At 39.6% G+C, this 25,250-nt stretch overlaps 1 protein-coding gene across 7 annotated transcripts in view; it reads left to right on the forward strand.

Annotated features, from left to right (window-relative positions):
- Nucleotides 1–25,250, forward strand: part of GSAP (gamma-secretase activating protein) — an 86,983-nt gene that overhangs the window by 35,625 nt on the left and 26,108 nt on the right. For 5 of the 7 annotated variants that reach the window (XR_010842276.1, XM_067042785.1, XM_067042780.1 and 2 more), the window contains 7 exons: nucleotides 4,266–4,343; nucleotides 5,749–5,826; nucleotides 9,577–9,669; nucleotides 9,797–10,014; nucleotides 11,601–11,670; nucleotides 12,200–12,282; nucleotides 15,147–15,200. Coding sequence is in view for 6 of the 7 variants with exons in the window: in XM_067042785.1 (XP_066898886.1) it covers nucleotides 4,266–4,343; nucleotides 5,749–5,826; nucleotides 9,577–9,669; nucleotides 9,797–10,014; nucleotides 11,601–11,670; nucleotides 12,200–12,282; nucleotides 15,147–15,200 (674 nt within the window). In the remaining variant the exon portion in view is untranslated. The remainder of the gene's footprint in view (nucleotides 1–4,265; nucleotides 4,344–5,748; nucleotides 5,827–9,576; nucleotides 9,670–9,796; nucleotides 10,015–11,600; nucleotides 11,671–12,199; nucleotides 12,283–15,146; nucleotides 15,201–25,250) is intronic. The other 2 variants (XM_067042781.1, XM_067042784.1) reach the window with 2 other exon arrangements.

Here is a 25,250-nt window from a genome sequence, read left to right on the forward strand (position 1 = left end):
GGGGGTTTCATAAAAGAGAGTGACTGTTAGTAGGTGGTGAGAGGTGGAGTCCATTGGATATAGCTTCATGGAGGTTACTGTGAGTAGTTTGTGCTGGGTGATTGAGATGAAATCTTGATTGTGACGGGTTAAGTGTCATGTGGGAGTTGAAAAATTATAGCAGCATGTGCAGGCACGAGAGAGGCAGAAGCTGAAAGAGAAAGTGAGATTTAGGCAATATCATTTTTTGAGACAGTAGGGACTCTAGTATGTTTGAATGCTTACAGGATATTTAGTGGAAAAGAAAAGATGACAATACACAGCAGAGAGGAATGACCAGTAGAGCAAATTTGCTTAGAAGATGGCATGTAATGAGATCCAGAGCTCATGGGGTGGTAGGACCAGGGTAGTACTTGGCTACCTTGTATTTGACTTTAAATCTGTTGGATATAAATAATCATTTTAGGCTTTTATTCTATGAAGCTTGTATTCCTTCTTATTTTGTTCCCATAGGAATTTCTCATGAACAGTAGCAGTTTATAAATAGGCTATCTATGACATATCTTAAGAAATAAAATGTTAGGTTAATCTGGCACGAGATGTGAAAGAGTCTGTTTTTTCCTTTCTCAGCAACATCTAGGAGAATAGCAAATGAGCCTTGCTTCTCCCAGTCAGCTTTGAAATAGAAAAAATAAGCCTGTTTCAAATGGGATGCTTCCAGATTTATAATGAAATAAACCAGAGAAGCACCCTTTTGCTTTTCAACTAAGAAGTTGTCAGTTCGTGTATTTCCCAAATTACTTTTCAGAAATAACTTTTTAACCTTCGTTGTTAAAACAAACAAATACCAACTTCAGCAAAGTAGGAACGGAGAAGGGAGTAAAGAGTCTAACCCCTCTATAATAGGGAGCTTAATTTTCCACTGGTGTGAAGAACAGAAAACATGGTTATGAAAAAAATATAGGTAGACTCAGAGCTTTTTACAAACTCGGCTTATTTCAACTATTTACATTAATGCCGATGCTGTAATAACATTGGATGTTCAGTTGTCACATATTGGTCATCGGGAGCTACTTTGTCCTTTCAGCATTACTTTTTACATTCTTGAAAGCATCTTTATCCTGAATTTTCCTGCCCTAAGAAATGATATCTGCTACCTTCCAGGGAGTTAGAGGTTAAAATCTGGAGGCTGCTCATGAGAGCTGGTGATGGGCAAAAGTGCTCTGTTAATGTCAGGACACTTATGTATTAAGATTATGAGTTTGTATAGATTTTTCTAATAAATTTTTTACAAATCAGGGACCTCCTAAAGAATTGAAGGAAAGAAAATACACTCCCTATTGGATAGTCAACCCTGAAGCTGCACTTAGAGTTCTCCTGTGTGTTCGAAGTCCATGATGGCTGTAATTCTTTCTTGTGCACCACCTACTGGGAGGTAGTGAGGGGTGAAAAGTGTAACTTCTCCTTCCTGTACATATAATTGCAAGAGTTGCCCTTCACAAGTTCCCAGAATTAGGCCTGTGTTTTAGCATTTTATAGAGCCTTTTACAATGAGATAATTTCCCTTGGAAAACTTTGTCCATAATAGCTTTCATTGTCCAAATGGTTTTCCCCAGGCTAGCCAACTTTGAGATGTTATCTTCATCATTGATGAATATTCATTACACATCTCTGGATACGCCATTAAGAGCATGCTTTGTTTTTTCAAACTCTGACTTCCTCCAACTTGTAAATAGCAGCAAAATTATTCTGAAATAATAATAATAAAGCAGCTAACCTTTATGACCAGCTATAACTTCTCTGCCAGAGCTTTATACATATTACCTCATTTAACATTCACATTAGAACCATACGAAGGAGGTTCTATGTTTTCCTTATTTACAACTGAGGAAACTGAGGCTTAGAGAATTTAATTAATATGACTCAGGCAAATTTTAAAAATACTGATGCCTGAATCTCACCCCAGAGATTCTGATTTAGTCGATCTCAGGTGGAGCCTAGGCATCTGTGGGCCCAGGTAATTTTAATGTACTTTCAGAGTTGAGAACCAGTGCTCCAGAGCTATGCTGTCCAAGAGGGTAGCCACTAGCCACATGTGGCTATTTAAATTTAAGTTATTAAGATTGGGCTTCCCTGGCGGCGCAGTGGTTGAGAGTCCGCCTGCCAATGCAGGGGACATGGGTTCGTGCCCCGGTTCGGGAAGATCCCACATGCTGCGGAGCGGCTAGGCCCGTGAGCCATGGCCACTGAGCCTGCGCGTCCAGAGCCTGTGCTCTGCAACGGGAGAGGCCACAACAGTGAGAGGCCCGCGTACTACAAAAAAAAAAAAAAAAAAAAAAAAAAAAAAAAAAAAAAAAAAAAACACACAAATAAGTTATTAAAATTAAATAAAATTTAAAAGAAGTTCCTCAGTCACACTAGCCATCCTTTAAGTGCTCAGTAGCCACATGTGGCTAGTGGCTACCCTCTTGGACAGCACAGGTATCGAACATTTCCATTATCAAAGAAAATTCTAGAGATGGGATAGCTTTGCAGAGCCTGTGCACAGCCCATTTCCCCTTGTTGTGTCTTTTTTTCCCCCTTTGCGATTGGGAGAAGGGACTAAGCCACAACATAACTATTTGGAGATATTTGCTTATGAGATCTGAATATGGCTCTTGGTGTATGTAATTAGGTTAGTTTATTCTACATCTCACTTTAACTTTCTTCAAAACAAGGAAAATGATAACCTCAATTCTCTAAAGGATGGTGTGCAGAGGGTTTTGCTAGAATGGAGGTTATGATCTTCCTTATATTGTTGACATTTCACGTTCATTCCTCAGGGTAGATTCCTAAAAGAAGAATTACTGGGTCAACAGGTGTGAATATATTTAATCCTCGGCAAAACTGTTTTTCAGAGAGGTTGTACTAGTTCACTCTTTCATTACTATTACTTGAGAATGTTTTTCCTACTGCTCCATTGACAGAATTGATTATCATTTTTAAAACTTCACTAATTTGAAAGGAAAAATGTGGTGCCTTGTTTTAATTCTTATTTCTTTATTACTAGAGAGGATGAACTTTTAACTCTGTTTGCTAAAAATGCCTGTGATCATAGAACGTAAAAGAACAGGATAAACCAGTAGGGTTTTGCTGGTAGTATGTTTACTGTATAAAAGTAGTCAAAGTGGTACAGAGGACTTTTGTAACTCTTACAATTACTCTTTTTTATATCTGCTTTAGTATAGCATTATTTTATTTTTAGCGAGTCTGCTGTAATTTTAAAGAAAAGTTATTATCATTGTGTGGTCATTAAGCATAACAGTAATTTTAAATCTAACAGAATTGTTACTTTTTTATCTGATAAAGTTATTCTTTTTTGTTGTTTTGTGTTGAAAATATTGCAATGAAATGAATTTCTAACAATATATGGCAGTCTTAAAAGTCATTGAAAGAGTCACAAAGGATAAATATTATAACGAAATGCTTAAACATGTCCTTAAATAGCCTTCTTAGGAAAAATGGGCCTTTTTTTCCTACCATGATTTTTGATAAAGGAACTCTAGTGGAGTATGGTAGAGGAAATATTGCAATTCACTGAGTAGAATAATGATTGAGTTCACACAGCTAGTTAATATTCGCGCTGGGTTTCCAGGTTCCTTGTCAAGTTCCTTTCCACCCTGGAAATCTCGTATTTCAGGTGATCACATAAATGGTAGCATTAGAATAGTGGTGGCTAAGTGAGTGTGGTCAGGGCTCATCTGGAAAGGTCACTTGATGCCAGGAGCTCTCCTCAGTGACCCAAATATGGATGGCGACAGGCTCACACACCACACTTGCTCTTGTTGCCCCAGTTTGCTTTCCATTCTAGATAAAGAAGAACACTGGAAACTTTCTGTAAATAGGTGACACATTTTTGATAAACCGAGGTCCATAGCTATTAGCAGTGGCTGGAAAGCAAGCTAAAAAAGGGCACAGGGGAGTATATGTAGGTAAGGAGAATCTCGTGAAGCTTTGTAAACTTCTCTAGGTTCCTGTGATTTCATATACAGAAGTCTCTCTCTCTCTCCATTTTCCTAGCCTTCAGTAACCTACCACAATAAATTGCTTATAGTGTGTGCTGAGTAATTGTTGAATTGAAATTTCTTAGCAACTTGTTAATAGTCCATTTCTAGAATTTGGGAATAATCTATGAGGTAAATTGAGGCAGAACATCTAAAGGAATAACAGTAAGGTTAAGTGGCTTAGGAAATTTTCTATTTCTCTACGATTCTTTTAGGCTTTACTAAATACCTTCTTCCTTCTAGGAAGTTTGTGTGTATGTTACTGCCCGAACTTTGACACTTGGGAACAAATCACGTATTCAGTGCTTTACTTTCATAAAGGTACTTTTCATTTATTTTTTACTTTTACATAGTCATTTTTTTCCAAATAGCAGCAAAGTAGATAGACTTTAAAGTCTTATTACCTTGTAACAAATTCAATCAGTACATTGTATATCTGTATACCTATATAATACATATTTCCTGAAGAAATTCATGAATGATGAATATTAAGTTAGCTAATTATTTTTATATTACATTTAAAATAATATTTTGTAATACATTTTTTCTTGACCTTTGTCTTTTTTCTAAGCCTGTAGACCAATGCTAAGGGATGTATTTGCCCAAAGTGTGTGTGTTTGCTTTTTTATTATTACCAACTGAAAGGTACCAATAGATTTAACTTACAAAGGTACATAGGGTTTTGGTTAAAAGCTTCCATGGTCTTGGTCCTTAACAGGTCTTAGACCTAAGATACATTTATTTAATTTCATACATCTGTGGCCCAAAAATTGATATGTCAACAGTCAGCCTTGGGGACAGGAGTAAAGTGCCCAAACTTTTCTAGCTCTGTAGTTGATCACAGAGTGCCCTTTAATAGTTTTAGCCTGAACCATACTAAAGAGTATTTATTTCGCTTGTTTAGTTCCTTAAAATTAGTATTTATATAGTACATACTGTGGGGTAGAGTTAAAATTGCTTAAAATTTTCAAAATAAAAAAAAATGTATGCCAGGTCACACCAGAGTTTATTCTGCAGGAGTGCCTAATAGTACCTTCAGAAGTTAGAGACTAAAGTAAAAGAGTTGAATAACTTAATAATGAAGAAAGTAAAAGTAAATTCAGAAGACCTATGTCTATGCTTTAATAGTACAAGTCTGATATTTGTGGAACGTTTTCATACATTTTTCTAATGATTAAAGCCAGAAAATAAAACTTTTCTGAAAGTTTTATTAAGAGCTAATAACCATGATTAAGAGTTAGAAGAGTGGAGAGTGAAGCCCAGCACTACACTGAGTTTAGTAGATAGTCTAACACCCTTTCTGAGTCACAGTGAGATTCCTAAGTGATTCAGAGAAGCCTCTGAGGGCCTTAATGACTGCAAGAGTGTGACAGTGAACCTTGAGGCACGAGGGCCAGTGAGCCACCTGGTCTCTTCCACCTCTTGGATCCTTAAGTAGATTTCTTCAGGTCCTTCTATCCCAGCACAAGCCACCTTTTAAGGTCTAAAATTATACATAAGCCCAGAAGATCTACTGGCTTGTGACTGCACTCAGGTGATCCTCCTTCAATGCTGATTTTTGGAGAATGATAGGGAACCATGAGCTCTAGGGCTTCAAAGACACTTGCTTTGTCAGTTTCACAGTTACTAAATGTGGAGAGTATGACATGGAGTCACTGCCTTGGGTGGAATTCCAGCTCTTTGTTTCTTAACATCCTTTCTCTGGCTTCATGTTCTCTCTCCACAGGGCACGGCAAGACCTTCACTGCTACTCTTGGGCGTGTTGACTCACGTGTGACAAAGGGCATTACTTTTCTCAGCCTTGGTGAGTAAGAGGCATAGGCGTCTCTCTGCTCTGTCTCTTCCTTCCAGTACATGTTATGCCTCATTTTCCTCATGCCTCTTCGGGACTCAGGTTGTGATGACTATGACTGACGTTTTTGAAGCCAGATAAGGGAAGGTTTTCTCTGGAAACCGCCCCCCCCGCACCCTAAAAAATCAGCCTTTTGGCAGGGGTTGAGGCAGTGCATCTCCTTTCTTAGGGAACCTAGGCTGTGGGCTTTATTATGTTTTTAGTAGCAATCCTAAAAAGCCATATGTTAGTATAAAAATGATGACAGTGAGCGAGAGGTTTCCTAAAAGCCTATGAGAAATCATGTGTGATGTTGTCCCTTGATTCTAGAGAGACAAAGGCCCTTGAGAAATTGTCTGTTCCCTGTTGGTAATTGCTAAAAGCTTCTGAGTCCCATAAATTATTTATGGATCAGCTTGATTGAGTTGTTTTTCACTGAGTAAGTATGGTAAAGGGAACTTGAGTATTTGGCTTAAACATAGTGAGTCTGTAATGAAGAAAATAAAGAAGGGGTTTATCGTACCTCCCTACTGCAAGCTGCTGTTCCATGCCAGTTGGGATGAGGGGCACAAACCTGTTAGCACAAGACTAAACAGAACTGTTGTTTGCCTGCATATGGGATATGGCACAATATTTTAAAAAGAAAAGCTTCAGGTTTAGAGCAGATGGATGCTTTAGTATTTTCTTCTTTCCCTGTTTCCCAGCCCATCTACCATCAAGACAAAGATTTAGGAAGGAAGAAACTGGGCAAAGTGAGAACCAAAGTGATAAAGACCATAAAAATATTTTTTGAGTCTTTTTAAATCGAAGTATAATTGAGGTACAATATTATATTAATTTAGGTGTACAAATAGTGATTCCATATTTTTATAGATTATACTCCATTTAAAGTTATTACAAGATAATGGCTATATTTCCCTGTGCTATACATTTTTCTACATAGTACTTTGTACCTCTTAATCTCCTACCCCTATCTTGCCCCCCCATTTCCCTCTCTTCACTGGTAACCACTCGTTTGTTCTCTATATCTGTAAGTCTGCTATTGTTTTGTTATATATATGTTTGTTTTATTTTTTAGATTCCACATGTAAGTGATAACATAGCGTATCTGTCTTTCTCTGTCCGACTTATTCACTGAGCAGAATACTCTCTAGGTCCGTTCACACTGTTGCAAAAAAAAAAAGATTTTAATTTTGAATGATACTATTGATGAGGAGAGATATCTTAATGCTAAGTGGGCCAGTATGTGCCAGTTTTTAAAATGAGCTCTGAACCTGTGGGAAGTTGCTTTAGAGAGGCCTGCTTCTACTGCTTCCTGTGGTAAGAAGGATAAATATAAGGTTTCCTGGGTCTGAGACTTGATTCTTATCAGAAATCCTTTATCAGCATCCCATCTCGAGAGTGATGTGGGAAACTCTCCACTAAAAAAACTTAGCCTTTTGTGAGGTCAAAGGTATCCTTCCTCTTCTTGCCCCTGGGAATGACTCTTGAAAAGGGCAGGCATGATTTAATCTCTGGTCTTCAGAGCGTGGAGAGGGCAAAAATACTAGAGCTTTGTAAAAATAGGCTATCTCACATTAAGCCATCTTTCCTTCTTTAAACAGATTTTAATATATAGGCACAAAATTGTACCCAAGAACTATTCTAGAGGTAATTTTTATGACAACAGTATTGCTTTTTGAGTGATGACTTTTTTGCAATTTATTGCATGGAATTTCCCTGAATTGTCACCCTCTTAAAGCGGGCTTATATTGATTGAACTATTAAAGAACAGAGTTTTGGAGGAAGTTTTCCATGAGCCCCAAACACCTGTATATAAGAAAGATATGTTTATACATTAAAAAACTATCATTTTAAAAATTAATACTGTATTCTAAGTGTTTTACTTGTTATCTTGATCCTTACAACAATTCTTCCTGGTGATTTTATCCCCATTTTACAGAAAATGAAACTGAGTCTCAGAAAGTCTGTGATGTGTGCCCAAGCTTCTTGTAGTGTCTCTTATCAGGCGCACTATATTAGTTTATTGCTGCAATAAGAAATCACCACACATTTAGCCCCTAGATAAATAACACATTGTCTTATGGTTCTGGAGGTGAGAATTTGCAATGAGTGAGTCCTGAGGTGTCAAGGTTGGGGCAGAAATGGTTCCTTCTGGAGATTCCAGGGAAGAATTCATTCTTTGCCTCCTCCAGCACATAGAGGCTAGCATTTTTTGGCTTGTGACCACATCACTCCAGTCTCTTGCATCATCATGTGGTCTTCTCTTCTGTAGTCATTCTCCCTCTTCCTCCCTCTTATAAAACCATTTGTGAGTACATTGGGTCCACCTGGATAATCCAGGATACCCCCCCCACCTTAAGATCCTTAATCACATCTGCAAGGTCCCTTTCATTATTTAAGGTGACATATTCTTAGGCTCCAGGGATTACCATGTGAACATCTTTGGGAGTCATCATTCAGCGTACCACAGGCACTATTGACATTTTTGGTGAGATAGTAACTTTTGGGCGGGAGGGTCCTGCACATCGAGGGATTTAACCTCCTTGGAGTCCACTCGCTCATCAAATGGCAGTAGGAATCTCCCTTCTACCTGAATAATTGTGACAACTCAGAACACCCTCATGTATTTCCAAATGCCCCCTCTCCCAGGGACATAGTACCACCCTAATTAACTGGTTAAGCGGTAGGGCTAGGAGTTAATCTAGGTCATCTGATGCCTTTCCACTGTGCCCTACTATATCATTATTTGTGTTTTTCTACTTATGCATTACCATAATGGTAACATTATTGCAACCACTTGTGCTAACTACTTTAACATCAGGGAATCCACAGTGACTGAAAGGACACTTATAAGTCAACTGGTTAGAGTTTTACATCCTCTTTCCTTTCTCTTCCACAGAATGCCTTCTATGTACATTATTAGCATGTATTTCTTTGCTTCTTAGGGAAAAAAAGAGTCTAGCTGACTCACTTATCATCTAAATGTTTCATCTATATGAAATTCACTACTGTTGTATGCGTTGCTTTGTTTTTCTAAGATCCTAGAAAAATTATTGGCAAGGGCTACTTCTACCTTGCCCCCTTCTCCAGAAACCTATTTTTTATACCTTGCCTCAATCTGTATACATATGTTCTTTGTACAGAAATATCTCGTGCAGGGACTGTGAAGATGTGCGTTCTAGGCAGCTTGCTATGCATGGAGACAAATTAGTGCTTCACAAAGTGTCAGAATGCCTGCAGAGACTGTTTTGATGAGCATCAATTTAAAGCTTCTTGAGAGAAGATGACAAACGGTGATGAGCAGCGGGCGGACATAGGAAACTCAATTGTAGAGCTTCCCCCGCATGGCAGAAATTATGCAGGAAATTCCCATGATAAGCTATTTCCAGCCTGTCAGATTAAGGAAGAATTCATGGTGCTGGATACTTCTTATTCTAACTTGCTCTGAGAGCTCATTTAGATTCCTATAAAGCCACAGTTCTCTTAGAAACAAAACTACAGATATAAATTGAGATAACCATGGCTAAATGTCTGAAGAAAACGAGATATTGCTAGGAAGACGGACTGTACTGACATCAGACAGCTTCTTATTACATTGGTCAAAACCTTTGTGTTTTAAGAGGTTCAGAGAAAAATAGGGATACCGTAAAGTTGTTGGCTTTATCTGTACCTGCACAGCTCTTGCCACGTGGAACTGACTTAAATCTTTCTCTTCCACAGACTATTACGTGGCTGTTTACTTACCTGGTCATTTCTTTCATCTACTTAACATTCAACATCCAGACCTGATCTGCCACAGTCTGTTTCTGACAGGTATGGCTGTAGTCTTTCCCCTCATGAACAGGGTACATTTGGGTTCGTTTTAACGTTAATATTTATGTTTGGGGGAGAGAGGCTTCTTTTATTTGCTGAGCTACTTTTTTTTTTTTTTTTTGGCCAGGAAACAGTGAAGTGATTGATATGCTACCTCATAGTCCTTTACAGTCACTGTCAGGATCCCTGGTCCTGGATTGGTGTTCTGGAAAGATCTATAGGGTGCTCCTCAACCAGTCATATTTATTGGAGTTCCTGTGGAACGCCCGGCTGGACTGTGAGAAGCTGGCCTTGTTGCACTGTGTGCTCTCATGTGGCCGAGACCCACGGCAACTGGAAGCCAAGGTGGGGATATAGCTTAAGTTTAAAAAGTGGCAAATGGACAACACAAGACATGTACACTGAGTGGCTGAAATGAGCAGAAGCTGTTTTTATCTGGTAACAATTGAGGTTTATGGTCTCCGTCCTGACTTGAACATATTCTTCACTTGTGCTCCTTTTTTATGGACACAGACCTCAGACTTGGAGGACGTGTCTGTTCTTTTCACTATTCTCTTTTCCATATTGTGAGTGAATGTTAGCTCTATCAGGAACATGCCAAGGAAGTGCTCGGTAAATAGTTTCTCAAATACCTACTTTTTCTCCTGGTTTGTATTTGGTGTATATCATGAAAAGGACTAAAATCTGGTGGTAAATAAAATCTATTTATGACATTTTAAATAGAGATAGCTCACATTTATATTTCACATTATAGTTTATGAAGCACTTTCATATGTCTCATCATTTAATATTACAGCTGTTGTGTGAAGTTGAAGAAACCCCCCATTAGACTTGATTGGGACCCATGGGTGGTTGGTCGATTGAAAAAAGATGGCCTAAATATTTTATTTTAACCTAAAATATATAAATGTACATTTATTCCTGTATCTTTTGATGTAAATTAAGGCCCTTTCTTTGTGTATCAGCTAATTGGAGTTCAAAATCGTTTTTCTTACATAAAACCACTAAGTTATGTCTTGGCTTTCTTTATCTGTACCTGTATGGCTCTTCCAGTTACTTTCTTTTTCTTTTCTTTTCATTTTATTCCCTAAGGAGGTCAATAGTTTAAAAATCCTTTCAAAGCAGTTTGTGTATATCAGGCAATTTTTTCTTTTATAGTTGTCTCACACCTAGTTTTTTAATAAGTGTTTTAGAGACATGCCTTGGAGTCTTTCCCAAGCTTTCAACTTTTATTGACCCGCCAGCATTCTTTTTGTATCCATATTTCACTTGTCTATGGTAATATTTTATTAACTAATTGTGAAAATAAGTACAACTAGCTTGAGTAGGTTTGGAAATAAGAACGATTATTGGCAGGATCAGAAATGCAAGAGTGCTGTATGGCTAGGCAAGCCTCATAACATCAATTCTAAGGTCGGGAACAATGGGTTTCGTTCCTGCAGCAGATGAGGATGGTTTTAGAGGTTGATTGAGATAACTGTTGATATAACAGGGATTGTACCTTCCTTGATAGCATAGCCATGCTCACAATGATTAAATGGTGTAATTGAGCTGAAATTCAAACCCAGGTCTGCTGCCTCCAAGCTCAGTGGTTGAGTTTGGTTTTCTCCTGTGCCTATAGCTCTTCACACTGCGACTTTGCTATAATATGTCCTACTCTAGCAAAAACGAACATTGGGTTCAAGAAGGCTTACTTGGATCCCAGTCAAAGGCATTTATTAAAATGATGTATGAAAAGGACCTCATTTATATTTTACCCACACAGCCTTACGTTATGAATCTCAGAGATTGTGTAGAAGTGAGTGTGTTCTTAGGCAATTCTAAAAGAGATATAACATTTTAAACTATTCATATGTATTTTGTACTTCTTTGGTGCTGGGGGCAGAGTGCAGATTTAAATACCAATAGATTTGTCTTCTTACTTTTTAAAGATTATTCAATGGATTTCTGAGAACATCTCTGCCTGCCATTCATTTGACCTCATTCAGGAATTTATAATTGGTAGGTGTTGCTGATGGTGCATATTAAGTTGAACCCTTGACCCTTTTGCTTAAGGGAAAGCAGTACATTGATAATGCCTCAGTCTGTCAAAATGCTGTTTAGGAGTGTTTTCTCATTTTTTTAAAACTCTGTTGTAGTCAGCACCTAATTAAATTTCATTCTCTTGTGGTTTTGTAAGAAGCTGTGGCTGTTCAGAGGCTGATGACATATAAGATATGATCTTGATTCTATAACCTTATTAGTGATTTTTATTTAAGCATTGTGTTGGCTGGTTCTGTGTGAAGTGGTTATAACGTCATTCGGATAGATGTAAGTGCCAAATAATTTTTAAAAAATTATTCTCAGTGTAAAAAGTAGAACCTGAACATTTTTAATCAGTGGATAGAACCATAATGATTAGCCTTTTGCAGATGAAGGATAAGGGAATGAAAACTTTTGTGGGTTTGCTTGTTTGGGTGCATTACAATGTCTACTGCCTTATTCTTCATATTAAAACATGTCTTCCCCCCCCCGCCCAAAACTTACTCAGCTTCTTCATATTGGAGCATCTATCCAGAGACAAGTAACATGGATAAGCTCTTGCCATACTCCTCACTGCTCACTTGGGATACAGTAAGTTAACACTTTATATTCTTTATGTAATTAAAATTGATTCACTGCTGTGCTTCAGTTGTAGGACATTCCTGTCACAGTAACCAAGGCTGTGATTTCATTTCTGTTTTGATTCATAAGGATCTGAATTGGAGTTTTCTGGCAGAAAAATAATAGTGAGTCCTTGCTGTTGGCCCGTTTTATTTACATAAAACAGTAGAACTGAAGGAGAATGCACAGCATACGTGTTATTCTTCCTACTGCCAAGCCGAATGCAGCCTCTATCATCTTCAAATGGTTTTAGGTTTTAATTTTTTTCAAGCAGCTGGAGTAGATGAAAATATTTCTTAGGGTTTTATAAATGAGCAACGGCTGGACCACCGCTGTTATTCTGAGCTGTTCTATTTACTTAGTAGATTAGCACCTTCATGAGCTTTTTTCCCAGCCTTAGAAAGAAAATCTGTGATAACTTTAGAATGTCAAGATCAGTAAAAGTCAGTAATCTTAAGCAAATCCATGCCATTCAACCTTTTCTTCTTGTTGGTCCAGACTCCCTTCCTTTTAGTTGGGAAGAAATGTTTCAGGAGAAAACATTATTCATTTTCTCTTGAATGTGGTTCAGTAAACTGAGCTTTGTTGGGTCAGAAGTGAAAACCATGTACAGCCTCCCCCTGAAAAAAGTTCTGCCTCTCTTCCTTTCATATTTAGATGTTAGAACTACTGTGTGCTTAGTCTTGAGGCAGAGGTTTGTATCAAAAAAGCATTTAGAAAAATAAATTTAATTCAGGTAGAACAGACACAGGAAAATAAGTACTAGGATAAATGGTAACACTTCCCATTTTGTTTTTAGACTATCTAAATATAGTCCTTTAAAAAGGCATATCAGATGTGTTTAATTTTTTTCCTTTTTTTTTGTTTTCTGTGGCTGTGCCACGCGGCACACAGGATCCTAGTTGCCCGACCAGGGATCTCACCCGTGCCCCCCTGCAGTGGAAGCGCAGAGTCCTAACCGCTAGACTGCCAGGGAAGTCCCATGTTGGAAGAATTTCTAAATTTTTGGTATACGCAATGGTAGTGTTTTCCCAAAGGCCCTTTCTTCTTGTCTCTCACTGTTAGAGTTCATAAACTTTCATGCCTCTCTGTAAAATTCTAAGGAAAGATCAGAGCTTGTTTCTTCTCCAGTCCCTCACTGTTTGAAGAACCCTTGTGAATATACATGCAGACTCTGTGGTAATGTGGCAGGAAGTTCGCAGGTTAATCCCTACCCCCTCCCCCAGAAGCAGGAAATGCACATTTCATCTTCCTCCCCTAACCGCCCAATGCTGGCTGTCGCTGTCCTGTGTTCAGTGTCTGGGAGGACGGGTCTGGACCTCTGGTCCCAGGGTTGTGTTTAAACACGGAGCACATGTTAGTTGGATGTTGTGTGAGTGTCATCCTGACAGGTAGTTCTTCACATTTGCATTTCTCCTCCTTTGTGGGGCAGAGGAAATGTGTGGACATACGGAGTGACATCAGGAAGTCCTACAAGAAGTACAATATGAAAAAACCCGAAGTTTTAACCACTGCGTACAGAGCTTATTTTGGGGTTTATCATGTTGCTTTAGACTTCTTGCGGTTGGAGTAGATTACCTTAAAGGTCTCTCCTAATTCTGAAATTCGATGAGCCTATGATTTTCTTTAGCAATCATGTAAATCATTTTCTCTTCTCTAATCTGCATATGCTCTTAATGCTATACCCTTAATCAATAAATTTCATACTTCTGTATGGAGACAGATTACTTCTGTAAATAACTGAATTGGGTTTTTTAAGATACTAGAAAATATTGTGTCTTACACATAGATAATCCTGAATTATGCTTTGCAGACAGTGAGCCTTGTTATACTTATTTGAAGATGCTATTTATAACCTAGAGCTGTAGTGAAATTTCTGTTGCTGAGTAGTGATAAGTGAAGCATACATAGATTTTTATTACAGGCTTTCTCCTGTCCAGTGGAGGACTCAGTTGCTTGAATGTTCTGGAAGTTTATTTCTCCATCCCTGTGATGCCCTTTTTCTCAGAAATATTGTATGTCAATAAAACCCAGGACATTTAAGTTCTAAACAAATACCAGGTTTTATTTCTATTTTTTCATATATCATCTACTTATTTTTTAGGAAATGAAAGAGGAATTGACTAGTTGACAGGTTAATATACATAATTAACATGGAAACACACTTTTTAAAATAAATAAGTGGCAATTTTGTCAGTTTATCTTTTTATTTAAATTTCTGTTTTAATGCTCACTAGTTAGCAGAATGTTATAATTTGGACTTCCTGATATGAATTGCATCTTGCACATTTGCCATGGTGATCTTGCTATGTAAACACTTTATGGGGATCTCTTATTTCCGAAATCATGGTAGAGGATGAGGTGCAGAACAGTTTTGCACTGCGGTCAAAAAAGAATCCCATTCGTGAGGCAGGGACCAACTATAATACATTTAAGTGAAAGAGAAGAGGGAGGAAGGAGTAAAAAAAAAAAAGGAAAGTGTCCACCTTATTGTTACACTTGATGGTGCAAATGTGATTTGCCTCCCTTGTTCTTAAATGGAAATGTGTAAATAATACCTTATTTACTGTGTATTTCTTCATAATAGTTTATCCTTTCCTTTAGTGACACTGTCAACTATTATAATCATAACTTTACAGAATATTTCCCTTCCCGAGGCAAGAGATAGGCTGTGTTCACTGGTATTTATAAACCCCAAGTTTTATTTAAAGTAGAGGTTAGCAAACTGGGAGCTGCCCTCAGCTTCTGTCTGCACGGAAGACACTTCCTGAAGGCTTGGGCTGGGGGTAGTTGATACGTTTAGCAGTTGTGTGTATGTTTTTCCCCCACCACAGGAAATTCCTGGAATAACCCTTGTGACAGAAGAGATTCCGTTGCCTCTTATGAAGGTAAGCGCTTACAGTGAGAGACAAAAAGCCCAGACCTGTGTGGCTTCCTTGCTGGCCTCACAGTCTCCTGCCCCGAGTGTCACGCTGGTTCCAGAAGGGATTGTAAACTGTCAGGGGAGGATGGTGCAAGGGGTAAGGCTAGTTGTCTAGGCAGTCCTTCCTAAATGGTAGTCACCAAGGATGATATCAGGGCAATTCTTAGGAATGCTCTTTGAAGAGGGAGGTTTTCTGAAGACAGAGAACTACAGGGCTCCATGTGAAGTGTATAGAAGTCATACTTTCCACTGTGCCTCAAACCAATCCATGCTGGAGGAGTTCTTGTAAATTTTCTTGAGCAGACCTAGGAGCTGTTTTTTTTACTTCACTTGCATTGTCACCGCCCCCCCCCCGCCCCCCCCCCCCCGACCACGCACGCACGCACACACACACACGCACACACACACAATCTTAAAACCATTAAGTAACCTGGACTGGGATTAACTAATTTCCTTCTCGTTCTGAGAACACTGTTTCTGTCTCTCAAGAGTGACCTGCTCGGGCTATCCCTGTGGTCTCAGCACACACCTTCTTCCTGCCCACTAAGCAGCAGTGTTAGTGTCTCTCTACAGTCTGGTGGTTTCAGAGGAGTTTCTGGTACAATAGGGAGGGTGGGGTGGGTGAGCAGAGACGAATGTGTATGTAGTTAAAACCGAGGAGTATTTTAACATAGTTTCCTTGAAGCTCCTGTGTTGTTTTTGGCATTGCCTCCTGTTAATTATAGCTTGGTGTGTGCTGGGAAATCTCAGCTTTTGGCAGTAGGCAGCCTAGTATGCTGCTGCCTTTTACTATTTACATTTGATTCTCTTGGATCCACGAAGGGCAAGCCAGGCTCAAGCAGCTGAGGGAAAGACTTGGGCGTTTGAGGTCACGGTGATGCCCTGGGGGTGAAACAGGGCTGACTGGGGCAGGTTTAGTGGTTCTGGGTTTTGGTCCTAAGAATGGTCCTTTAAGGGGAGATGGACAAGAGATGTATCTGGGCAGCAAGCAGAGTGAGACAACTGTGAAGGTCTATAAAAGCAGGAAGACGAGGGAAAAGAAACATTTGATTAATAGCTGAAAAGATTCTTATTAAGAGCCTCCATCCTTTCATTTTATTGTTTCTGCTTTTACCACTAGTCCAGCAAATCCATACTGTGTTTAATGGACACACAATAAACCAGTGAAGGAAATTTTAAAAAGAAAGCAATGTCACCCACAATTCTACAGTTCCTAACATATTGTCTATTTGCCCCATTTCCTCTTGGTCTTTGTCATAGGTTTGCATGTTTTACCTAGTAGTAATTGCCATCTAGTGATATTTAATAAAGATTATGAATTATAATATATCATACACATTTTCATGTTGGTACATAAACTTCATAATTTTCATAATTATGATTTCTAATGACTCCATAGGTTTCCACTGTGTTGCTGTCTCTTAGTTTACTTGATCATTCTTCTGTTTTGAGACATTTAGTTTGTCTCTAGCCCCCATTAAAAAAAATTTTTTTTTTGCTATTTAAAATACTGTGGCAGTGAATACTTTTATGTAGTTTTTTTGTGTGTATGTGATTTATTCCCTTAAGGTTAAATGCCCAGTAGTATTATTGGGTGAAAGGCTATGACAGTTTTATAGCATTTATTCTTATTGCCAAATTGATATTCAAAAAATGTTGTGATAATTTACACTGTTACAAGGGATTTATGAGTTTATCAGTTTTACTATAACCTTACATTATTGTGTATTTTCATTTAAAAAATTAAGTAAGTATAAAAGAGTGATGGGAAGGTTCTCAAACTTTTTACCAATTGCCTTATTCTAAGAATACAATTTGCCTTTGCTTGGGAACAAAATAGCTTATTTTTGCACTCTCTGATTTTTTTCTTTTCTATTTGTGTGTGTGTGTGTGTGTGTGTGTGTGTGTGTGTGTAAAATTATGTTTTTATGTAGTTCATTTTTCTTCCTTCTTGATATTCACTTTGCCTTCTCCTCACTTTTTTCTCTTCTCCCCTAATTATCTTTAGCATTTGGCTCTGCAGAGAGTTGTTTCCCATTAACCGTTCCCAAATATGCTTGGAAGCTCTTCCGAGACTCCACATACATTCATGTGTTAGTAAGAAGTGTTATGTAGGACAAGTTTGGGCTGTAGATCTCTTCACTGTCCTCTCCACGCAGACACAGTCCATCAGGGAAGGCAGAGGAATGCTGCCTGGATTTGCCTTGGGCTCAGGAGAAGATGTCACTGGGTTTGGTGGCCAGCTTCACCCCTGTCCCCCACTGCCATCACTAATCGTACCTTCCAGTTCACAGGGCCCCTGGTCCTGATAGCTCTCATTTGTTTCCCCATCTCTGCTTGCATAATACCTCTCAGAATAAGCAGCTGCCTTTGACCTAGTTCTACGGCAATTCCCAGCCTAATTATTTTGCAGTGGATCTGGTTGCAGTGGCACATCCCACCTACTTTTCCTCCCTCCCCAGCCCATATGTGACTGTTCTTGCAGCTTCCCCATAGGAGTTGGCTTTGAGCACCCTTGACCTGAAACACAAGTTACCTTTCGAAGGCATGCTTGCTGCCGGACTTTCCTCGAGGCCCAAGGGACCCCAGACTACTCTGAGCATACTTACTTCCATCCTGCTTAGAAGATGACTGCCCTGATAAGGAGTCTGGAGAGGGGACAGCAAAATGAAACTGGATGAGCACTTTCCTTTTGCTCTCTCTGCAAATAAGTTTAGTGTGAAGTGAAGCACTTTACAAATGTTTAACATATGAACACGGAATTTAATTGGTTTATACCAGTTTATCACCTGAAAAACAAAAGCCTTCTTTTATAGAATGGTTTCCAAAAGAATTTTTAAAAAATGAAACGAAATGTATGTTAAAACAAGGTCCTCGGGCTTCCCTGGTGGCGCAGTGGTTGAGAGTCCGCCTGCCGATGCAGGGGATGCGGGTTCGTGCCCCGGTCCGGGAGGATCCCACATGCCGCGGAGCGGCTGGGCCTGTGAGCTGTGGCCGCTGAGCCTGCGCGTCCGGAGCCTGTGCTCTGCAACGGGAGAGGCCACAACAGTGAGAAGCCCGCGTACCGCAAAAAAAACCCCAACAAGGTCCTCACCTTAAAAAGAAATGTCATCAAGAATGGCCTTAAGAATGAATTTGTCTCTTCCACGGGAAGTCAAGTATTAAAAAAAAAAAGTAGAAACAATAGCTTACTTGAATATCAAGAATGGAGAAATGGAGTATTTTTATTAAAGTATTGTTAAGCCAGACATCTTTAGTTTCCTTTTATAAAGTAAGGAAGCCTTTAATTTAATCATTTGTGTAGCAACTATTAACTCTCTGACCTAGAGACTGGGAAGGAGAAAGATTTCAAACTCCATCCCAGTTATGGCCACTCCAAGTGAGGGCATTGCTGCAGTGTCCATCAGGGGTCTAGACGCCCCTGAGCAATTGGGGAAAGAGTGGTTGACGCCTGTGCTCTTCTCCATTCAGAGACTGGTTCACTTAATTATGCTGCTTCTCTGAAACACTTAAAAAGTGTTTAAAAAATACTGTTTTGGGCAGAGCATGACTATAATTAAGCATCTAATGAAACACAAAAGACACTTTTTTCCTTGACCCTCCCAGTACAGACAGCCACCATCACTTAAAGAAAACATTTCTTACAGATCCAAAGTATCAACAATCGCAGTGTAGAAGCTTACAGTTTTAAAAAATGAGAATGGTTGCCTTGACAACAATGTAGCATTACCAGAAATGTCAATTGGTTATGTGGGAAATATTGACCTTCCAAAGTTTAGTTTGTATATATGTGATCTTGTGATATAACCAGAAATATATATTTGGTCTTCTTCCATGGTTCCCTGCACAGAGCTCCTAAAATCCTTGTAATTTCCTAAGTGATAAAAGCTACAAGGGCATCTTTTGTTATAATGTTTACTGTTTGTTCCAGTTCCTGAAGTAGCTCCAGAGTACAAAGGTGAAAATAATGTCTTTTATTATTCCTAACAAGCCCCTTCCAGCCACACCTGAGTTTGTTAATGAGCTGACCTTTGGAAAGCACCTAAGGATGGAGCTTGTTGCCAGGAAAACTAACCATGTGATTAGCAGGTTGGCACTTTGAGCCCTCTACCACCACTACCTTCCAAGGCTAGAGTGGCTGGAGATGGAGTTCAGTCACCAACATCCAGTGACTTAATCCATCATGCCTATGTAATGGAGCCTCCATAAAGAACCCTAACTGAAGATCTTCTGGGTTGGATGAATATATGGAGGTGCAGGGCTGGGGGTTCTGCACCTGGAGAGGGCACGGAACCTCAGAGCCCATTCCCACACGGCCTGCCCCACGCACCTCTCTTCAATCTGGCTCTTACTGAGTTGTATACTTTTATAATCAACTGGTATATAGTAGGTAAACTGTATTCCTGAGTTCCATGAGCCACTGTAACAAATTCTAGAACCCATGAAGGGGGTGCTGGGAACCTCGGATTGATAGGCAGTCAGTCAGAATCACAGGTGACAACATGGACCTGTGATTAGCATCTGAAATGGGGGGCAGTCTTGTAGGACTGAGCCCTCAACCTGTGGGATCTGACACTATCTCCAGGTAATCGTAGGACACCCTGCTGGCATTGGAGAATTGATGGATGTGGAGAAAAAAACCTCACACGTTTGGTGCCCAGAAGTGAAATATGCTGTGAATAGACTGTTGTAGAGAAAAAACAAGAGTTATTCCTATACAACATATTTTTGGGGACAGAGAGTTACGGCACGTTCAATTAATATTGTAAAAACATAATTTTATGATTTTATGAAGAAACACAACTTATTAGAGACAGAGCACCAGGCTGGTAAATTCATTCCTGTCATATCTGTAGAGATGGGGGGGGTACCTTCAGTTTACTTCTCAGATGATGAAATTGAGGAACAGACCCAGGATCAAGAATTCTTGTTTTTATCTCTCTCCTACAGCCACTAGGCTGTGCTGCTTTTATTCATAGTTTAGTTGAAGACATAATGTTTAATTCTTAAGGTTGAGGGGAGGGAACTATCTTAGCATTGGCTTTCTCAGGTTATATGCTGATTGCGAGATGGAATAGTTTAGAGCCATATTTAGGGAGTTACATGAAAAATTACATCCCGTTAAAAATGGCTAAGAGTACTACCCAGCTGTGCAAAGAAGAGAGATATTTTTAATAAATGTTGGGAAGAAGGAGAAAGTCCATTTATAAATAGGAGAACTTGGACTTACAACATGCAATCCCCTTGGCAGGAAGCCTCAGGAGTTCCAGTCGCTGGTCCTCTGTATGGATGGCCTGCTTACAGCATCTTGGCTTAGTATGGTACCTTACTAGCTTTATGGACACAAAAACATTTCTGTTTTATTCTGTCTGTGCTGGAGGTAGTAGGCCACTGTGTTTCTCTGGGCTGCAAGTAAAAGCTGATACTGAGATGGTATCCACTGAAGAGCCAAGTTGGCTTGATGCTTACCTCTACTAGTTGAGCCTTGATATGAAGGGTAAAGGTTCTCTCTGAGTTGGCTTCCTCTTCTGTAAAAGAAGATGCTGCTTCATCAGCAGATGTAGGATCAAAGCCAGAGGGCCTTTAAGAAATGAAAGGCAGATGTTTTTTTTCCTGGCAGTAATTTGCAGCTGAGCCAGTAAGTACCACAGGGCTTTTTTCCTTCCTTTTTAAAGAAAAAAAAAATCAGAATTATTTCCCACATAAATGGGAAACAGTCCCTTAATGTAACCCTTTGGTCTTTTTGTTCAATTAATAGTTGTGATGGGCTACATTTGGTAATTATTTCATGTCATCCTAAGAGACAAAATAAGATTATTTCTCAAGAAGAGACTTGGAATAATGTTCCTTCCTTTAAAATCAAAATTTAAAACTCCCCCTGTGCAGGGAAGTGCTTCTGGGTCATTACTTGAGGATCTGATGGCTTCTAACACCAGAGTCTCCCAGAAGTAGCTAAATTCACGGGTATTTTTCTTAGAAAGCATTTTTGTGTATTTGAAAGCTTTATAAGCTCTTTTCAAGCAGCTGGCGATGTGCTTCAGACCGCTGTGGCTTTCACTTTGCTGTTGTCCCTGATGAATGTGGTGCTTAGTATTCAACTAGTTCTGTAAGTGCTGGTTGAGGGAAAGGAGTGGCTTTCTGTGCCCTCAGGTTGGCTGCTAGGGTGTGATTGTGTAGCTCCCGCGCCCTCTTCCCCCAGTACCATGCTATAACAGCTAACCTTTTACCTTGAAGCCTCTTTTACTCTCTGGGTTAATGAGCATGCTGGTGTTACTTTGGCATTTGAGATCCTTTGAAGATTGGTCCTAACCTTCTCTCTGACCCTGTGTCCTATTCTGTTGCAACAGAATTGCAAGTCTTCAGACAGCTGGTTCTTCATCAGCCTTTAAACCAGAGATGTAGATGAGGACCTTTGAGGTTGCGGGGGGAGACCGGGATTACCTGTATATGCTCAAGCGTGTTCTCAGCCCAGGCTGAATGGTCGGCTTGCCTGGGTGGGGACCGTCGAAAACTCATGAGGCTCAGGTCACACCCCACACCAGTTAGGATTCTAGGGGACGGGACCCAGGTGATTGCTGAGGTTGGTAGTTACACCCTAGAGGCAGATATCTTCACCACAGAGAGTGAAGGGCTGTGGGTTGTTTGCTTTCTCTAAAGCTCTGTCTCTGATCTAAACCCAGAATCCACATTTCACTCTCTCAGTCTTTGCTCATTTCCTCAGAGCCCCACCCAGAATATCCTCTCTTCACCCTTCATTTACATATCCGTTTTCATCCTCTGGGTCTTAGCTATTTCTCATACTTCCAAACAGACCTCCCAATTTATAATAATGTCTGTGAATTTTCATAACTTAAGAAATTGCATCACTTATGTACTAGATACCAAGTAATGACATATGCCACTGTTTTCTCTGTACTCTCTCAATATCTGTATCATAACATCCAGCCCAGTGACCTCCTTGAAAGACCTACACATTTATATGACAATATTTCTGGGGCTTTTGGCTAATAGTGTTCCTTATTTAAATGTAAGTTGTTTTTGTTTTAAAACTTAGATAAGTTTTCCTTCTAACTCTGTAGTTTTGAACTATTTTAGGCCATGGATTCCTTTGAAAGTCTGATATAAACTGTAGACCTTCTCCCCAGAAAAGTGCTCATACAGTCACGTACTCCGTTTTACATATAATCAATGGGCTCGGAAGCCCCTCTGAAGCATGCCCTTGGACTTGTTTTGTCTGCTTATTCTCAACTCAGACAAGGGTCTGAGGAAAGGGATTTCCTAATGGGGGAGTGAGAGGAAGAAAGTTTGGGAGAGGACTTTTCTTGGGGGCCACAGCATGAGTATGAGAGTGGGGTCTTCTGACAGGAGGATGACTGGCCTGAGGGGAAGAGGGCCTTGCAAAGGTAGAAGGACACCAGCGTTCCTCCCCTTGCTCTGTGCTGGACGATGCACTGGGATTCCAGTGGCCAAGCAGGCAGAGCTAATAGTGGAAATGACCACTAGATGTCACCACAACACCAATTAGTTTGCTGGCTTTTGGCAGCAGTTGCGTGAACTCAGATGTAGAATAGCAAGAAAGCTGTAGTGATTTCCTGTCAGGGACTGAATTCTGCCACATGTCGGCAGGATTTGCTTTCATTATTGTTTTTTCAATATAAGGAAGACCAAAGGGTGGATAAAGGTATATTCATTATAAATATATGGAAAGGGAAAGAAAAGATGAATGCGATAGGTCAAGTGGAGAGTGGGACCTGATGCCACGGTTCTGATTTCCTCTAGGAATGACAATTTCTTGGAAATAGCTTTTCCTGTCTCTGAAAATGGATGTTGGCTGAACGTGCTTTTCAGCCAACTAATTTCTTTCTTTTTTCCCCTAACATCTTTATTGGAGTATAATTGCTTTACAATGGTGTGTTAGTTTCTGCTTTATACAAAGTGAATCAGCTATACATATACATATGTTCCCGTATCTCTTCCCTCTTGCGTCTCTCTCCCACCCTCCCTATCCCACCCCTCTAGGTGGTCACAAAGCACCGAGCTGATCTCCCTGTGCTATGCAGCTGCTTCCCACTAGCTATCTGTTTTACATTTGGTAGAGTATGTATGTCCATGCCACTCTCTCACTTTGTCCCAGCTTACCCTTCCCCCCCCAACCCTGTCCTCAAGTCCATTCTCTACATCTGCTTCTTTATTCCTGTCCTGCCCGTATGTCCTTCAAGACACCCCCCTTTTTTTAGATTCCATATATATGTGTTAGCATATGGTATTTGTTTTACTCTTTCTGACTTACTTCAGTCTGTATGACAGACTCTAGGTCCATCCACCTCACTACAAATAACTCAGTTTCGTTTCTTTTTATGGCTGAGTAATATTCCATTGTATGTATGTGCCACATCTTCTTTATCCATTCATCTGTCGATGGACACTTAGGTTGCTTCCATGTCCTGGCTATTGTAAATAGAGCAGCAATGAACATTGTGGTACATGACTCTTTTTGAATTATGGTTTTCTCAGGGTATATGCCCAGTAGTGGGATTGCTGGGTCAGATGGCAATTCTATTTTTAGTTTTTTAAGGAACCTCCATAATGTTTTCCATAGTGGCTGTATGAATTTACATTCCCACCAACAGTGCAAAAGGGTTCCCTTTTCTCCACACCCTCTCCAGCATTTATTGTTTGTAGATATTTTGATGATGGCCATTCTGACTGGTGTCAGGTGATAGCTCATTGTAGTTTTGATTTGCATTTCTCTAATGATTAGTGATGTTGAGCATTCTCTCATGTGTTTGTTGGCAATCTGTATATCTTCTTTGGAGAAGTGTCTATTTAGGTCTTCTGCCCATATTTGGATTGGGTTGTTTGTTTTATTGGTATTGAGCTTCATGAGCTGCTTGTAAATTTTGGAGATTAATCCTTTGTCAGTTGCTTCATTTGCAAATATTTTCTCCCATTCTGAGGGTTGTCTTTTCATCTTGTGTATGGTTTCCTTTGCTGTGCAAAAGCTTTTAAGTTTCATTAGGTCCCATTTATTTATTTTTGGTTTTATTTCCATTTCTCTAGGAGGTGGGTCAAAAAGGATCTTGCTGTGATTTATGTCATGTAGTGTTCTGCCTGTGTTTACCTCTAAGAGTTTTATAATGTCTAACCTTACATTTAGGTCTTTAATCCATTTTGAGTTTATTTTTGTGTATGGCATTAGGGAGTGTTCTAATTTCATTCTTTTACATGTACCTGTCCAGTTTTCCCAGCACCACTTAATTGAGTGTGTTTGTTTTGTTTTTTTGCTTTTTTTGCGGTATGCGGGCCTCTCACTGTTGTGGCCTCTCCCGTTGCGGAGCACAGGCTCCAGACACGCAGGCTCAGCAGCCATGGCTCACGGGCCCAGCCGCTTGGCGGCACATGGGATCTTCCCAGAGCGGGACACGAACCCATGTCCCCTGCATCGGCAGGTGGACTCTCAACCACTGCGCCACCAGGGAAGCCCACCACCACTTAATTGAAAAGGCTGTCTTTTCTCCATTGTATATTCTTGCCTCCTTTATCAAATATAAGGTGACCATATGTGCATGGGTTTATCTCTGGGCTTTCTATCCTGTTCCATCGACCTAAATTTCTGTTTTTGTGCCAGTACCATACTGTCTTGATTATTGTAACTTTGTAGTATAGTCTGAAGTCAGGGAGTCTGATTCCTCCAGCTCCGTTTTTCTTTCTCAAGATTGCTTTGGCTATTCGGGGTCTTTTATGTTTCCATACAAATTGTGAAATTTTTTGCTCTAGTTCTGTGAAAAATGCCAGTGTTAGTTTGATACGGATTGTACTGAATCTGTAGATTGCTTTAAGTAGTATAGTTATTTTCACAATGTTGATTTTTCCAATCCAAGAACATGGTATATCTCTCCATCTGTTTGTTATCAGCTTTAATTTCTTTCATCAGTGTCTTATAGTTTTCTGAATATAGGTCTTTTGTCTTCTTAGGTAGGTTTATTCCTAGGTATTTTATTCTTTTTGTTGCAAT

Source organism: Kogia breviceps, chromosome 9 (genome assembly GCF_026419965.1).
Source record: "Kogia breviceps isolate mKogBre1 chromosome 9, mKogBre1 haplotype 1, whole genome shotgun sequence".
Lineage (NCBI taxonomy): Eukaryota > Metazoa > Chordata > Mammalia > Artiodactyla > Physeteridae > Kogia > Kogia breviceps.